The 17,177-nt window shown below is 34.1% G+C and overlaps 1 protein-coding gene across 1 annotated transcript; it reads right to left on the bottom strand.

Annotated features, from left to right (window-relative positions):
* Positions 1 to 543: 543 nt before the first annotated feature.
* Positions 544 to 16,699, bottom strand: LOC124371617 (venom protease-like). Its single transcript, XM_046829967.1, has 7 exons — positions 16,597 to 16,699; positions 14,417 to 14,602; positions 10,087 to 10,238; positions 5,080 to 5,192; positions 4,682 to 4,953; positions 1,765 to 1,931; positions 544 to 794 (listed from the first exon to the last, which is right to left on the bottom strand). Exons 1-7 carry the CDS (start codon positions 16,673 to 16,675, stop codon positions 630 to 632), a joined length of 1,134 nt encoding a protein of 377 aa, XP_046685923.1. The 5' UTR covers positions 16,676 to 16,699; the 3' UTR covers positions 544 to 629.
* Between the last annotated feature and the right edge of the window lie 478 nt (positions 16,700 to 17,177).

Genomic DNA, 17,177 nt, shown 5'->3' with positions numbered 1-17,177 from the left:
GTCACCATAGTTTGGAGGTCCAAGCGATACAGATAAAACAATTTATTTAGTCCGTGCAGGAGAACTATTGCAGAAAAACTTCTAAAATGTTAGAGTAGACTTTATAAATGCCCTTAGTTTTCTTGCTGTTCTGCTAGTCTTGCTGTTGTTTACTTATTTTTTTAGTTATTTGTTTAGTTATTTTTCTGCACATATCTGCGTGTTTACGATGCGCCAGTAGAAAATGTATGTCAATTCCGGAAATAAATTTTGCTTCAGAGACTTACTATAGTGTCATTAATTTATAAAATGTAATCAGGTCATTAGATGTGTGGTTATAGTAATAAATGTAAACTGATTTGAACATTGGTTACCACAATATAATAAAGTCATTCAACACGTGTCGCTTGATACCCCTAGAACCGTTTTAAAACTACAATTTTTAATGTTTGGAGTTCTTGAGTCACTTCAAGGAACTGTAGAGATGTAAGCCTCGCTAAACATGCTTTGGAACTGGCTGGTTGCAAATAGATGAAAAAGGATATAAAAGGAAAGTAAATCGAATTCTTCAGTAATGTTTGTATATAACATTAAACAATATTATCCTTATATCCCCCTGTCCTCTATACAAGGGTGAAGAAAAGTCCTCGTCAAGGCCATACAATGCTCTCTATCCAAGGCACATAACGGGACACTCGCGTATAGACCCCTGGTCTGTTACCAGAGCATTGAGTCCCAAAAGAGGCGATACCAACTTGACTGTACATGCAGTAAGGCGTCGTCAACCGTATCATAATAGGTCCTCCTGCGTCAACCTGTGGAATAATAAATGTGCAGTTTATATATTGATGTTAATTTACTCCACACTCAGCTTTACAATACTACTGTAAGTTTTAATATAAAAGTGTTCTACGAGAATTGAATTCTTCCAAACTTTATTTTTAACTATTATTGTGAAACGTTTTTCTACTCTAGATAGAATTAGTAAGGTTTTCTGAAATTCTTGCCCTATTAGATTGTTAATAAAGTGCTGCTCTTATTGAAATCATCCAATATTTATGATTCAAAAGCTGTAAAATATAATATTACAGTTTCAATACAAATTTTAACCGTGATAGATACGAGTATTATAGTTTGATATTTGATAATACAGTTTATGTTTCATTGGAAAGTCCAAATGATTTGCTATTTAATAACTTTTAATTAAAAAAAGAATTCCTAATAAATTCAACCTTGTCTTTCATGGGATACTAAGAAATCTGTAGTTAATATTTTAAATCGCTTTTTAGTATGAGATTTAGTATAATTTTAAAGAAACGACTTATCAACGACATAGCTGTGTCCGGTTTATCAAATACATCATCTATAGTTTTAATCCCAACAGTTCAAAATTTTCTAAAAAATGTGATGAGTCTGTAATCAGTGACAATTAATTAATAGCTAACTGAGCTCAAATCTCAATCAGCCCTAGTTTTGTAATAGTTTTGGCTTCCATTTTAATAGATATACTTATCTATAAATTGTTTATTTCTCAAATCCCAAATACTCCGTATGGTTCCAAAATATTGTGACGATTATTCCCAAAATGTACTGTTTGCTATAATTTCTCAAAATTTGATAAAAAAATATTATTGTTAATTGTAATCATATAACAAAATGTTGGCACTCTTGGGGTAAGTTACATTAATTTATCTAAAAGTTCTAAAAACTATGATACATTGTCATACATTTTACATTACATTCTATATAAAGAATAATAAACTTCAATAAAAAGCTATAAATTACCAAGCAAGGGTCTGCATTTTCTTTGTCTACAGCACAGACCATTGAAGCATCGTCTATTCCACTCTTCAGCTTTTCTGTTGCTTTAACACTTTCATAGGCTTCACTGCATTGTTTTCTTGGAGTAATTGTCAAATTTACTTTTTGCAGGACACCATTATTTTTGCCCACTAAAAAAATTAAACAGTTGGTGAAATAATGTTAGTTTGGGTACTGAAAAAATACTTAAGGATATCAAACTGTGGGAAGAAACCTGTGAAGTAATGATTAGTTTAAAAAAACCTATAAATACTTTTGATTCTGATTTGACTTCTCTTGATTATATTTTTTAACTAATAATCCATTTAAATGCAGTAAAAAGGAATAAGGAATGACATTTTATACATTTAGAAGTTAACGCTTACATATACACACATTATGTAATATTATCTATTAGAAGGTTATTCCGATTCAGTCTATCCGTATCAAATGCTATATAATTTTCTGAAATTTAGCGTTTCATTCGCTTTATTAGACTTGCCTGATGTTATGAATAAATTTTTTTTTAACTCCCAAAACCAATCCCTTTTAACTTTCTTATAAACAGAAATAAAGTTATTTACTATTCGCACATTCACTGGAGGTCAGTATACTCAGAAAGACGGAGTACTATCAATGACCTTCTGTACCGTAATGCGCCTGCCACCATGAAAATGTTAAACTATACTAACTGTCTGACTATAACACATTAGTTAAGTGAGGTGAAACCCAGAAGTCGGAAATTATACCGTTTAAGGGTACTTTTATGTAATATGAAGGAGAGCTGATATGACCAACTGAGGAGTTTTTTATGTATAAACATTTTGCTCTCCTCCTCCCCCACAAATAGGATAGTTTTTTGATAACTCAACTTTTTGTTACATGTATTTAACATTAGTTAAGTTCCATCAATAAAGAATAGCCCAACTCGATGAATTCAGAACAAGCATCCTTGCCACCTCACCACAACTGAAAGCCCAACAAAAGTCAGACGCAGTTTTGAATCCAAATTTTCTTTGTCATAACAAATATCTATAAGTAATAGGGTTTTATAAAACAATGGAAACTTTAATTTGCCACCAGGTCTGATAGAATAACATTAAAGAACCCTACTTTTTTATTCTTCTTCTTTTTATAATATTCTTTGGGACTTGCTAGGTATTCCTATCTAAACATTTTTACTTACTTCCAAAGAACCTCATTTTGGGCGGTAAAAGATTTTCGTGTATTAGAACAACCCTCAGTTAGTTATATAAACATTCCCAAAAGCAATTCACTTTATTTCTATTCATAAGAAAGTTAATGGAGGGTGTGTACGACTTTTAAGGCACTTTATATTGTTGGGATGAATAATTTTCCTAATTTATAGAATACGTTATAACAATACCGCTTTCATTATTTCCAACTTTGAAGTAATATTGAGGAGAATAAGAAATATTACTATCCAATCGCGTGCAATTTTAGTCTATTTTAATATAAATTTGGTTTTCATTCTGAAAAAATAATTCTGTTTTACAAATTTCAGTTATATTTTTAAATGCACCGGATAAATTTAGTTAGAAAAACCTTTAAATTTTGCTTTTTAACGCTGCTTGGTTTGATATTTATACTTGCACAGCTCACCACATATACAAAAGCTAGTAAATAAAACCTTTAAATAGTCAGAAATGCCAATATCGGATTTATAATATCTTTTATATAAATCAATTCCATTTATTGACATACGGCTAAACCACTAGAACTGAAGTTACCACTTAGCAAATGGTTTTACTTAATTATTTTTATTCCAGAATAAACAAGGATTATGGAATTTTTACTGCATCTACTCGTATCAAATTGACGTCTAAGTTGAATCCCTATAAGCTCGAAATTGTTCGAAAACATAGTTAGTTTACGTGCAATAGTTAATTTTGTGTCAGTATTTAAAACAGAACCCCAACGCCAATGGAGGAAAACACGATGCCTCACCACATCAGAAAATAGAGACTGAAAAGTACATTCAATTACTTTTCTGTTACGAAGACAATAGTTTTTTTATATTGTTACCAGAGAGCGTCAGACTAGAATGGGTCTATATTTAAAATATTTAAAGAATTTGTATAACCAATAAGTATTGATCCGGGTTTAGTCATTAGACGTAACAACCTAGCCATTAATCTGTTTTTTTACAGTATACAAGTGTAAAATCTGGTTTTTTACAATCTACACCTTTTCAAATATTATGCTGTGTATATAGGTTGAAAATCCTTACATTTTTAAAATTCAAACCACTTTTAGGCATTACACTTGTTGTAAGCATTGAATTTTTAAATAATGTTACAAAATGTTTACGAGATTTGAGTGAGTGAAACTATAAAGTAATAAATATCAAACAATTAATTATATTACACAGGATAAAAAACTGAGGGTACAATTCATTGCACTTTCTTGACGTCTGCATTGGTTCTAGTGTGGAGGGATATAAGGTTTGGATAAGATTGAGGATATAGGCTAGCTCTCCTTTTTTCTGTCTATGTCCTACGTTACATCCACAGTAGGACGTGATGGTGGGCATTAATTCTGGTTCGTTACCTTGGAAGAAAATGGGTCATCTCTTTTCATCACCATCAATTCATTCACCAATCATGGCGGGCAGTAAAAGGCTTTTGCTTACGATTATGCTTTGCAAATATATTTAAAAGAAAGGGAAACCTACCTACTCCAACAATCATCCTCCAGAGTGTACTAAAACTGTAGGGCAATCATTTGCTTCACTATTTTTGGTTAGTGGTGTGCGACTCCTGGTACCCACTGGAGAAATTAGCACTGCGGTTTTCGCTGTACCTTGTGTTAGTTTTATTGACAGGAATGAACCAACCAGAAAAGAACCCTTCTGAGGACCAGGAAAATGGTCAATACTTACAGCGTTCGTTAGGATCCCATCCTGCACCAATGACATAGGATTTGGCAAACTGATGTTTAGTCTGCAAGCAGATCGGTCTGACGTACTCGTTGAACTCTACATTCTTCTCCAGCTTGTACAACGCGATGTCGTTGTACACACTGCGCCGAAGGTATTCCGGATGGATGATCCTCTCTATGATCTCGTACTTCATTGTCTTCGCAAGCCCCATCTCGTCATCGTCGGTGTTCTTAGCGTTATAATCTCCCAGTCTCACCCATCTTGCAAGTCCTCTGTAAATATATAAGTTCGTGTTGGTGTTTTAATAACTTATTACTCACGTAAACGAAATACACTAAAAAAACAAAAACTGTTTGGACTGAAAATAATTACTAGGCTAATCAGACTTTTCTTCATACCTTTTTGGACCAGCGTCATTGCAATGAGCGGCACTAAGGACATATCTCTCGCTGATCAAGCTTCCACCACAAAGCCATGTGATAGCATTATTTTCTCCATATCCAATCAAGGCCTATAAAAATAAAACTGTATTGGAATAAATCAATGTGACAGTAGTCTGTAATAAATCCTTTGGTTCTTATTTGAATAGCATAATAAACCCATTATTACAAAATTAAAACTAAGATAGTCTTAACTATTTGAACCATGTTGTCCTCATCCTTTCTCGGCGTTTTGGATGAGATCAAAGTAAGCCAAATAAAAATTACAAATCAAAATAAAGGGTAGGTCTACCCAAATACGCAGGTAATTCCGAGTACACTCGCCAGGCTCGGCCTGTATCCAAGGAGATTCCGGGGTATGGTGGGACGCACCCCTGGCAGCTTTGCCCTGCCTAAAGGATAGCAAAGTGGGTTCGGCGCGTGACGCACCGACTCCCTAATAAGTTGTGAGACAAGGAGTCATCTGTGGGGTATTCAATGTGGTGGATATGCTCAACCCCTGTCTGCGTGGCCAACAAGAGCTCTTCCCTTATCCTCCGCCATCCCTGCTTACAACGTCATCTGCAGCACCATGGTCTCCTGCATTTTCCTCACTACCGCCATCTGCGTTTGTTCCGCGAATTCTGCTCCGGTGCCTCCTCCTTTAGACGACTTCTTAACCGGTGAATCCTGTTCTATTACTGGTGTTTCCGGTACCGGAACCGGCTCCTCATACGCCGTTGCCCTATCCGAGCCTAAGCCCTCCATCTTCTCGTGATCCTTCTCAACCAGGGTCCTATACAATGTTGCGTTATTCTGGATATGTTCCTGTGAATTCCACTATAGTACTGTTATGAATCCTTGAAGGATGATTAACAGATCGTAGTTTCCTAGGGGCCGCGCCACGCCGCACCGTCTCGGATTCCTTTTGAGCGACCCCCAGAGGTGTCACCAATTACGCGTAAATAAGTGTACACAGACGTCTCGTCACCTGACCCCAGCGTATATCACGTGACGACGTCAGTAACAAGTGTGGGGGTTGTGGTGGCCGAGATTCTATTCATTTCCTGGAAGATATAAACACTCACATCAACGTATGTGGTTCTGAAAAGTATACATACAAACATCTGTTAGATTTAAAATACTATATTTTGTTATACAGAGCACGATTACGTCGAGCTATAGAAAATTTAAAAACTTTAATCAGTCAGAAAGCGCTCAGGACGATGTGCAAACTAGACTAAAAAAAAACTAATACAATGGAGTATCGAAGGACCTGACCCAGAGTCTATTAATATAAATATTCTAATCCTAAATAATAATAATAATATAAAACTTGTAATAACTGTACTTCTCTCAAACAGAACCCATTACATACAATTATTTGGTCATAAAATTATTCAAAATCTAAAATGTTTACGTTGAATGCTATTTGTATTTCAAATTATTTTAGCTCTCCTTCATATTACATAAAAGTACACTTAAACGGTATAATTTCCGACTTCTGGGTTCCACCTCACTTAACTAATGTGTTATAGTCAGACAGTTAGTATAGTTTAACATTTTCATGGTGGCAGGCGCATTACGGTACAGAAGGTCATTGATAGTACTCCGTCTTTCTGAGTATACTGACCTCCAGTGAATGTGCGAATAGCGACTACTGGAATTCTAAACGTTATTTAACCAAATTCCTTACAATTTTCTTAAAAATTCAAATTTCCTCTTTGTTGCTTATTGAAATAAATTCGTTCTGACTTATATGCTTTGATGTACTTTTCTTCAAACCTTAATATTCAATTATTCAAAATTGGTACCAGATTGCAAAAAACGGGTTGCAAATACATTTTTACAAAATTAACTCAGAATTACAAAAGAGGAACAGATGTGATTTAACTCTCAACTATCTATCATTTATACCTTACAGGAAAACTTTATTCAGAAATCCTTGATTTTTCTTCAGTTTCTCTTGTTTCCATACTAGTGTTGAGAAACAAGCCAGGGGGAGTGTTGGGGGTGTCCTCCCCCCGGTGTCTATGCCGCCCCGACCATCGCGACATAGTGTAGCGGTCATTCACTTTATTACCGCTCCCATGGTTGTTACACCAAGACTCCGCCCCACATCGCCTTACTAGTATATGCAATGGCCGATTGGTTGCAGATAGTTTAGAAAATAGTTGAGGAGCGCTTTTCGGAGTTGAGCTCAAAAAGATGAAGATTTCGATGAGTCGCAGAAACTTTTCTCCTGAGGTTGTAACTTCTTTTAAAAAGGTGAAAGTTTGAAAATCTACCTTAGACTGTACACCAGCCCTGTTGGAGTGGAAGCTAGAGATTGATCAGAACAAGGTTCGATGTTTCTTCTAAATCGTTAATTCGACGTACAACAGGGGTGTGGTACTCCTTGAAGATTTTCTTTAACTTTCCAAGTTAAGACCTTGTAGGCTTCTTTGCTAAGGTTGGGTCCTCTTCCAAAAAAAGGAATTCTGGTGGTTGGGGTTTCGGTAGAATTCCTTTCCTGCATTGCCTGTGGCTTTGACGGAGGTGGATTTATCAGCGAAGACCTCCTAGAATTCTTTAATCAACTTTTCAAAAACGCTGTTGGATAGCCTGCTTTAACGTTTAAAAAATCTCAACTCACTTTTTGTGTTATTTATTATTACAACAATGGAAAACCACAATAGTCCAATGCTTGCGCAATTTTATAAGTGAAAATCCTCTTAGGCTGATTTATTTTGGTATTTTGTTTCTTAATTATATATGGTCTCATCTTCAGCCTCACTAAGGAGTAAAACTCGTTATGGAGAGTTTTAGAACTGTAAAAAAGTTCTTATGGTGCCTAGGTAGACGTAAAAGTTATCAAGGAGAGTTCACCGATGAAAACCTTGACACTTTATTTTCTTTCAATATATATTTTCTGTCATGTTTACCTTCAACAACCTGAAGTCTTTCCCAACCCACGATCACTCATATTCAAACAAAAGCGACACACACATATCTCCGAATCACCACAACAATACCTTCAAAATGTCTATGCCATATGTTGGCCCAAAAACATTCAATTCTTTGTTGCATACTTTAAAGAACTGTTCGACTGAATCTAAAAAAAATGTAAAACCGTATTCGAAAAAGCTGCTTTTTATTCCATGAATGAGTTATCAAAAGGCACTTCACAAAATAATACTTAACTTGAAACTGATTTTAAAATTGTATTGACACTATTTTATGCAAATAACAATCAATGTATTGGAAAATTATATTTCAACATACGTGATTTAGCTAAAATGTGTTTATAATTTGATAACAACAATTTTATGATTATTTTCTACACGAGTATGTATCTATCCTTGAAAAGATAATTTTTATTTGTTTTGTTTGGAGGGATAAGTTATTTCCTTTACTGTACACTTTTAGAGGCGTGATTGACCCAACTGACAGTGGCATACGAAGAAAGTATCTTTTATTAGTATATGTGTGATGGATTGGATCGGTGACCTTACAAAAGGTAATTAGTAAAATCTGTGTCACTCCCTATTTAAAACGTTTCCAAACATTACATTTGTTTTCTTTCAGTTAAATCTAATTTCTATTTATTTACAAAACAATAAAATAAAAACAGCAATTATTAATCAGTGTATCTGACCGTGTCGTGTATTCATCACGTTGATAGAGGTTTGTGCGCAACGGAACATCCAATTTTAAACTAATTTTAAAAGAGTAGATAACCAATATTAAAAAATATATGTATACAATAAACAAGATTTAACAGTATAGTAATTACACAATGCGAGTAAAACAATAGAAATAAAGAAATATCCAATCCAGCGATTGTACAACTACCATGTTGCTAACTTAGAACTTACATCTACCGCCCTGTAAGTTATTGACTGTGTGTGTGTGTGTGTTTATATATATATATATATATATATATATATATATATATATATATATATATATATAATATAAAGCAAACTTGTGAACACAATTACGGCCGTAGTTTTTAAAATAACCAGACTTACTTAGGTCAAAGTTAGTTCTTGCACACGGCTTGAATGATTTCGTTAGTCAGTCTTAACTCAAGAAAACTTTCAAGGTGGCGTCCATTCACAGTCGAGCAAAACTTTAAATCGACTAGTTCACAATATAGAATGAAACAGATTTTTTTACGTATATCCCGTAATTGTAAACAATCTTTATTCTTTCAGTTTTTCAATATATCTTACTTAAGGTTTCAAGAAGGTGGCCATACAAAGTTTGAGAAAGGAATGCCTATATGCATTATGTCCAAAAACAAAAAAATGGTTTTCATCAAATTGTTAATACTATGTTATAAATTGTTAAAAGTGTGTAATTCTAAACTAATATTTTGAATCAACACTACTAAGGTTGAAGTCTATCATTTAAACTTTTCTGTACATTTTATAGGACACTCTCTAGAGTGAACAAATTGTTTACCATATGACATTTTATACTTTTAAAAGGTGAATGTCGTCAGACGTGTTATAGCAAATTATATACGAGTAATCTACTCTTAATATCCTCTTTACGAGAGTATTCGTGAAAGAAGAGAAGTTTCAGTGCCAGTACATTACTCTGGTGCTGTTGTGTTCAAGATTGTTGGAATCTAACATTTCTAGAGTATACTCTAGCTTCAGATAGGTTTCATCCATATACTTTGCTTGTGTTTGTGTTGCTAACATTTGTGTGCCTTTCTTCCCCACGTCTAAATAGTTTAATTGCGTGTAGTTCCGCGATCTGTGGTTTAGACCTTTCACACTTAGTTTTTAACTCGTCTAGTACATTCTTGCCAGATGCAGAAACAACTCCATATGAAATTTAACTAAATCCCCTTTATATCAAATCTTGAGTCAACGTTTTCAATATACTCAGGAATATTTTAAAACCATAAAATGTACTGTTACAACTCAAACTCATAAACACTTAACTGTTCTGTATACACTTAAATATTGAAAAAAAACACAGATTACTTGCCATGTGAGGGAATTCCATTGGCGAAGTATTCATACCAACACTTCTAACGCTCCTTTTGAAAGGCTCTATAAACCCACATGTGTCTAACTTCACCACATCTCCGTCATCCAGAGTGCCAGAAACGTATACATACTCTGCGTACTTCTTGCACACTACAAACAAATAAACAAATCAAAAGCTCAATCGTTTACATGAATTAATCACCATTGGTTAATTATTATATATCTAACATACAGAGGGTAGAAGTATAGCTCTAATATAATATTAAACGTATATCTAGCACACTGCAAAAATATATCACATAAAAACAACCATTTACATTAATTTGAGTAGTTTTATTATGTTGACTTCATACCTAACAACCGGTAAGGCTCATGAAAACAAACTCAACCTTTGCTTGCAAATTGTAAACAACCAATATCTTATATGCAAAAATAATTATTTACTTTATCACTAAAAAAATATTATTGTAAAAAATGTATGATTGCTTCCAATGTAAAAAATAATTTATCAAACACGTGATATATTCTTGCTTAGACTAATATTAGATACATAATTTATCATTCAATCTTACGTCTTATTACCTAAGTAACAATCTACAATAACTTGTTGTCGGTCGTATAATCAAAATTAAGGTGAAGGAAATGACGTTTGACGTATCAACGAGGCTGTCGTGACATTACTATGCCTGGAACATGCTTGCCAATAAACAGCATCCTGGTTGTGTTTGTGGCTTGGTGGGTGAGGACTAATGAGCAGACTAGAATGTGTGGTGATGTTGCAAATGCAGACTTGGTTGATTTTCTTCACATTTCTGTAACATCATATATAGTAACTTTTTCACTCTCATAAATTATTATAAATAATTCAATGTTGGATTAGAGGAAAATGGTAGAACATTGTCAGGTTCGAACCTTCACAATTTTGTAATTAAATGAAACGTAATGAACATTACGCTTACAATACAAAAGTACGCTCCAAAAATTAAGAACGCTTAAATTTAACTGCATACGATGTCTCCCTAGAACACTGTTCAAAGCACGATCGCACGGTCAGGTATAATACGAAGTACTAAATGCAGAGTCTGGAGGACACTATCGGATACTGTTGACTGATCCTAGTTATTACCCTCAGTGAGAAGTCCGAGTGAGAAGGTTCTTATTTCCTGTGTTGTTAGACCATACTTTCTCAAAGTGTAATCCGCGGACCCCCATCGGTCCGCGAGGCCATACCAAGGGGTCCGCAGAGCTACCCTGCTAAACGTGGCAAAATATATAGACTGCTGGTAATGTTATTTTGTAAATTGGAATAAATGTGTAGGATTAGCTACTGATGAGCAGGAGCGGCGGCGGGTCACGAAACTGGATTAATGACTCGGGTGATGCCATAAGCGCCAAACGTGTAAATACGATGTTCAATACATAGAGAAGCGTTGGCAATGAAGAAAATGTCAACTGAGTTTAAAAATGTATTGTACAAAATCGTAAAAATTGTCAACTATATGAAATCATGACCCTTAAACTCTCGAATTGTTTCCCCAACTATGTCAGGAAATTGAAATTGAGCATGAACGCCTGTTTTAACACACAGAGGTTCGTTGGATCTCTTGGGGAAACATTCTCCCGCGTTTTTCGAACTAGCTGATGAAGTAAGAATATTTCTTTTTGATCTAAAACACTAAGATTTCATTTGAAGAGAAAAATTCTACTACTTTTCGTTACTTTGTAAAATTACGTTTTTGGTAGATTTATTTATACATTTTAATACTTCAAACTTGAATATGAAATTACCTAATACCTAAATATTCGTAGTAAGAGGCAAAATCGAAGCAATGATTGAAAAACTGAAGCTGTAGGCATCGCCTGTGTTACAACAGTTTCTAACCAAATCTGAAGAAAGTCTACCTGTTGAGGCTCAAGACATTATTGTTGAACATATGACCGACTTAGCAAGTACATTGAGGAAGTACTTTCTTGCACCAGATGCAAACAATGAGTGGATAATACATCCTTTCAATCAACCAGATCTTGTCAGGTTTACTGACCTCCCTGAAAATGAACAAGATCAATTTAAATAATTTCTCACTTCTACTTTACGAATCTATGACATTAACTTATATGCCATTGCAGTCAGTGTATCGTAACGCGTTCAGTACCACAGCTTACAGGAACGGACAAGTACAATATTCCAAGCTGTAGATTCTACGCCATGAGGTAGTTTAAGTTGATCTCAGTTAGCAAACAATATTATTACTGTTATTACCATAATTACGATTGCAGATAGCACCATGATAGCTCCGAAAGAGTACGGTAGTAGCTTTAATTCGGCATGAGGAGTGATGTGCGAAAACGCGACTCTTCAAGAACTGAGAAAATCGAAACCATTTTTTCCGTTGACGGACACTAGACACCGCCATCTAGATTCAGGAATTCTGGAAAGATATAGAGAACACAAACCTATTCGCTATGGTTACAAAATTTGGGTTGGTGCTACACCCAATGGCTATGTAGTTTGGAAAGACCCCTACCAAGGGAGCAGCCACACCTTGGACCCTCAGTATGAACACTTGGGCCTTGGTGCCAGTGTTGTTTTGCAGTACTGTGATGTTCTGAAGAAGAATGGTGATTTCCCGTACTTCTTGTATTTTGATAATTTTTTTTCTGGTCTACCTTTGTTTGAGAAAACTGTCCCAAAAGAATATAAGAGCTATTGGTACGGTGAGAGAGAACAGAATAGCAAAGTGCCCACTGACTGATAGTAAAGATTTGAAAAAGAAAGAAAGGGGAACTTTTGAATACGAAAAAGTATGTGATGAAAATTTAATTATTGCAAGATGGAATGACAACAGTATTGTCACTGTTGTTTCAAATGCTGTTGGTGTACAACCCATACATCAGGTAAAACGCTTTTCACTTAAAGCCAAGAAACATGCTTTCATCCCTCAACCAAACCTCATACACCAGTACAACAAAAAAATGGGCGGAGTGGACCGGTGCGATCAAAATATGAGCCTGTACCGAATCCAAATCAGAGGTAAGAAGTGGTATTTTCCCTCTGATCTGTGACTGCATTGACAGTGCAGAACAAAATGCCTGGCAACTTCACCGCCATGCGGGAGGGAACCTTGACCACTTGTCTTTCAGACGCAGACTTGCCTGTAACCTGCTAGAAACATTTGGTAAAGGGTGCGCGTCAAAGGCTGGACGGCCATCGAAACAATCAAAAGTGGACTCCAGGTTTGACAGATTGGACCACCTTGTTGTTCCTCAGGAAAAGCAAACGAGATGTGGGCATTGCCATGCCAAGTGCACTACCAGATGCCAAAAGTGTGATGTTGGTCTTCATACTAAATGTTTTATTGATTACCACACAAAGCCATAAACTACAAATGCACTTACTAAAAAATTTTATTTAAGCTTGTTTTATATATCTTTGTTAAAAACACAGTTGAATTAAGTACATAAAACATATATATATCCAATGTAAATGTAACCCTTCTAAAAATAAAAAGCATTTTTGGAATATTTTAGCATTTCACTCATATTTTCCTACTGTCCTATATATAGGCCACCCATTATTTACTAAACGACGATGAAATTTTTTACAATTATTGTTAAAATGTGTTGAAGAATACATTTATAGTATAAAAAAAACTGTAGAATTAAAAAAAATTAAAAAAAAATAATTCAGGCATATCTGGGTTAACGAAGTTGCAAATTCAGCTCGCTTTTGGGACCTCATTTATAACATAACTTATAGAGTGGTATGCATATTAGTCTTTATATGCCGTCTTTTAAAGATCATTGATTGATCAGTTTCGACCAAGGAGTAGCTGGGTAACACCTCCAGCCAGAATAAAAAACATTACACACTATACCAATTAGGTACACTTGGAATGTTAAAAAAATAACTTAATAAATTTGTAATCTATCCAAAAATAAAACTGCATATAACCAAAGTATTTATAATTATAAAAAATGAGAAAACAATGTCACTAATAGCAACAAAATATTGTAATGGCTTCTGAAGACATCTCCACGTGGAACATTACAATCCACGTTTAAAATTATTGTTACTGTTTGCTTTTTCATAGTTCTCTTCACATCTATGTTTTGTACATACAGTTCAATAAATGTAATAACTTATCTCCTGTTTTAAATTGAGGTAACGAAGTTGATGTACACATTTGGATTTGAGAAGGCCTAAATCTATAATTCAACTGCTCGCTGACAAACATGTTTCTCTTTGAATTGATTGAAATAAATCTATTTATAGATCTGTTTTGTCAAATAACTGTGATTTTGCTCAATAACATTGAACGTTTACTTACTCAATCTCGTCTTGGCTCCCACATCCGTATGTTGTTTCAGGGAAGGTTCGCAGCAGACTATAGGCTCCGAGCCTTGGCTGTTACACTCTTGAACTGTATTGCCATCGCTCAAACCTCCAGCAGTAGGACAATCTTTCCTTGCCTTACAAGTCCACAACGCTCCTGGCGTCTCCTTGCAAATATCTCCTGAATAATTCACAGTGTTAGTAAACCTGGTTTATTTTCTAACTTTGCCACTGGTTTTAATCATATCTACTCCATAAAATAGCTGATACTTTAGGACACTGTACAACTTTATCTGTGAGGTAAAAAAGTTACTTGAAAAAGATGGCATGTAATGTATAACTTAGATAGAAATAAATATTATATATCACATCATTATCTGCTAAATATTTAATCACAGTGAATCTGTCATTACTTTTTGGTAAAATTATTACAATTCTCTGCACATGTAATGCTTAAAAAATTAAAATTCAGAATAAAACGATAATTACCGTACTACCTTTTGCAGGCTGTAAAAAATGTTCTCTAACCTTGAAACTCTAAGTTTTCTTTGTATTACATTTTTCTTCTTTATTGTGAATTTGAATACAGATTGTCTAAAATAGTTATTCTACTAATTAGTTATTTCAGCAATGAAGAAATGAACTTTAAATTAAGCTAAATTTATGCCCTCAAAATGATCTAAAATGTTTAATAATTATACCCCAAACAAAATATTGATTTTCTTCATTATGCAAACATGTACGTCAGGACACATAGCTTGAAAATATTATCAGAAATTATTGGACAAAGGTTATTGATATCGAGGAAGGCAACAGCTATGAACGAGGTAGCAGACCTGAAAATACAACCTTGAAAATCTAGGTGCAGTGATGTCTTTACCCAATAATTCTGAACTGTATTAACATTTTTGTTGTTCAAATTTTAACATAATATTATAATAATCATAATGAGCTCATGAATTCAAGTAATTTTGTAGACATAATGGATTATTCGCTTTGTCGAAAGTAATAGTTTTCATAACTTGTTGCTTAACTTGATTCAGATTGTTAAAACTAGATTTATAGTTTCAAGCATTTTGCATTTAAACTATAAAATACACGTAGTTAACGACTCTCTGGTTTCTTTCATTAGTTCATTGTGACTGATGGTTATGTTTGTAAAGTGTATTTACTTCCCTGTTGTCCTATCATTAAAGACCAGACAGGGCCTTCTTAAAATCTTGTCGTTGGCTGTCCGTCTGTCCGTCCAAACGATAACTCCTAATAGACAGGTCTTAGAGACTTGAAACTTGCGCACATGTTCCACTTGGCCTATGAATATCTGCACTGATTTTGGGATCAATATGTCCACGTATGTAATTTTAAGTATGTAAAAGATTTAAATTGGTTTTATGGGTACCGCGATGACAACGATAAATCCACAGCACAAACAAATTTGTAATTAAAGTGAGTAAATTGATGTGCCATTTCATCGTGTGACTTTTTGTTGAATTCGGTTTAATTGTTAAATTCGGATCATTGTGTACTCACTACATGATATCGGTTTAATAACGTGGGTAATAAAGATTGTCTGTTTGTTAATTTGTTTATAAACACTTAGATGTCTACGCTAAATAGAAAAAAGTATTTGAACAAACCTTAAAATATTATCACTGAATATGAAACTGTTCATATCGTTTTATGAACAAGGTTTGTAAAAATATTATTCAAAATTAATTAAAAATTTACAGACAAATCATACTTCTCACAAGTAGTGTTCCAAAAAAAGCAATTTAAAATACCATTTAGAGATGGGAACTTAAAACTAAGCTCCTTAGTCAATGTATTATTTTTACTTTATTTATCGTAAATTATATCCAAAATTTGTTTACTTAAATCCGTGTATAAATTTATTTACCCTGTTTAATACTCCATATGAAATTGGTGTCTTTATTGATTTCTAAAATTATAATTTTTCTTTACGATTATATGTTTTTCTATAGGCAAAATTAAGCAACGTTGAATTATATATGAGAAGAAAGATTTTTTTATATTTTGCTTAAGCTAACCTGTCAAATATCGAATAGTAGTTACAGAAATATTATAAGTTTGATGATATTATGAGAAAGACGAACTCTTTATACATGTTTCTATCATTTATGTCTTAGTTATAAACATAAATTTTGAGCCACTAACCTTCATAAAGGTCTAGTCGTTGCTGGGCCACGCTGAAGCTCCAGAAAGCACCAAGACACACCAGTACCCTCGGCAGCATGGCTGAAACTGACCTAGCCACCCGCGGCCAACCGAGAAGGTTAGTCCGTACTTTCCTCGTTCTCAAGTTCTAACAGCCTGTAATCTTTGGGACTTGCATAATTGTTTGCCAATTACTGTTTCTCATGAATTCTACAGCTTTATACGGCAAAACGCATACTCAGAAGAGTAGATCAATTATAACGTAGAGTCGCCTAGAACAGTTCTTGAAAACATTGATCAAACCACTCTTGATCATAATTACGCTTTAATGTTTTCTTGTTTCAAATGTAAATCTGTTTTTTACGCAACCAGATAAATAATTTAGATTAGAAATAATATTAAAAATTTATATTACACTGAAGTTGATCACAAAATTAAAAATATTTGATAGGTTAGTTATCGCCCAAAATTAACATAATCAGGTAGCAAGTCTGCACTCTTAACTTGTAACTTTCTTTTTTACATTGTGATAAATTTCTATGGGTACGAAATTAAGGTAGATGTCATCAGTGTAAATTGAG

The sequence above is a fragment of the Homalodisca vitripennis genome, chromosome 1, assembly GCF_021130785.1.
Source record: "Homalodisca vitripennis isolate AUS2020 chromosome 1, UT_GWSS_2.1, whole genome shotgun sequence".
Taxonomy (NCBI): Eukaryota; Metazoa; Arthropoda; class Insecta; order Hemiptera; family Cicadellidae; genus Homalodisca; species Homalodisca vitripennis.
Note: the sequence above shows the minus strand (reverse complement) of the source record. Positions and strands in the feature narration are given on the sequence as shown.

Bases quoted from the DNA above. Each gene is read 5' to 3' on its own strand.
- LOC124371617 (XM_046829967.1), bottom strand. From the start codon at position 16,675: ATGCTGCCGAGGGTACTGGTGTGTCTTGGTGCTTTCTGGAGCTTCAGC. The intron at 10,239-14,416 runs GTAAGTAAACGT...ATTTGTTTGTAG, and splicing joins GGGAGCCAAGACGAGATTGA to TGTGCAAGAAGTACGCAGAG. The intron at 4,954-5,079 runs GTATGAAGAAAA...ATATATTTACAG, and splicing joins AATGACGCTGGTCCAAAAAG to AGGACTTGCAAGATGGGTGA.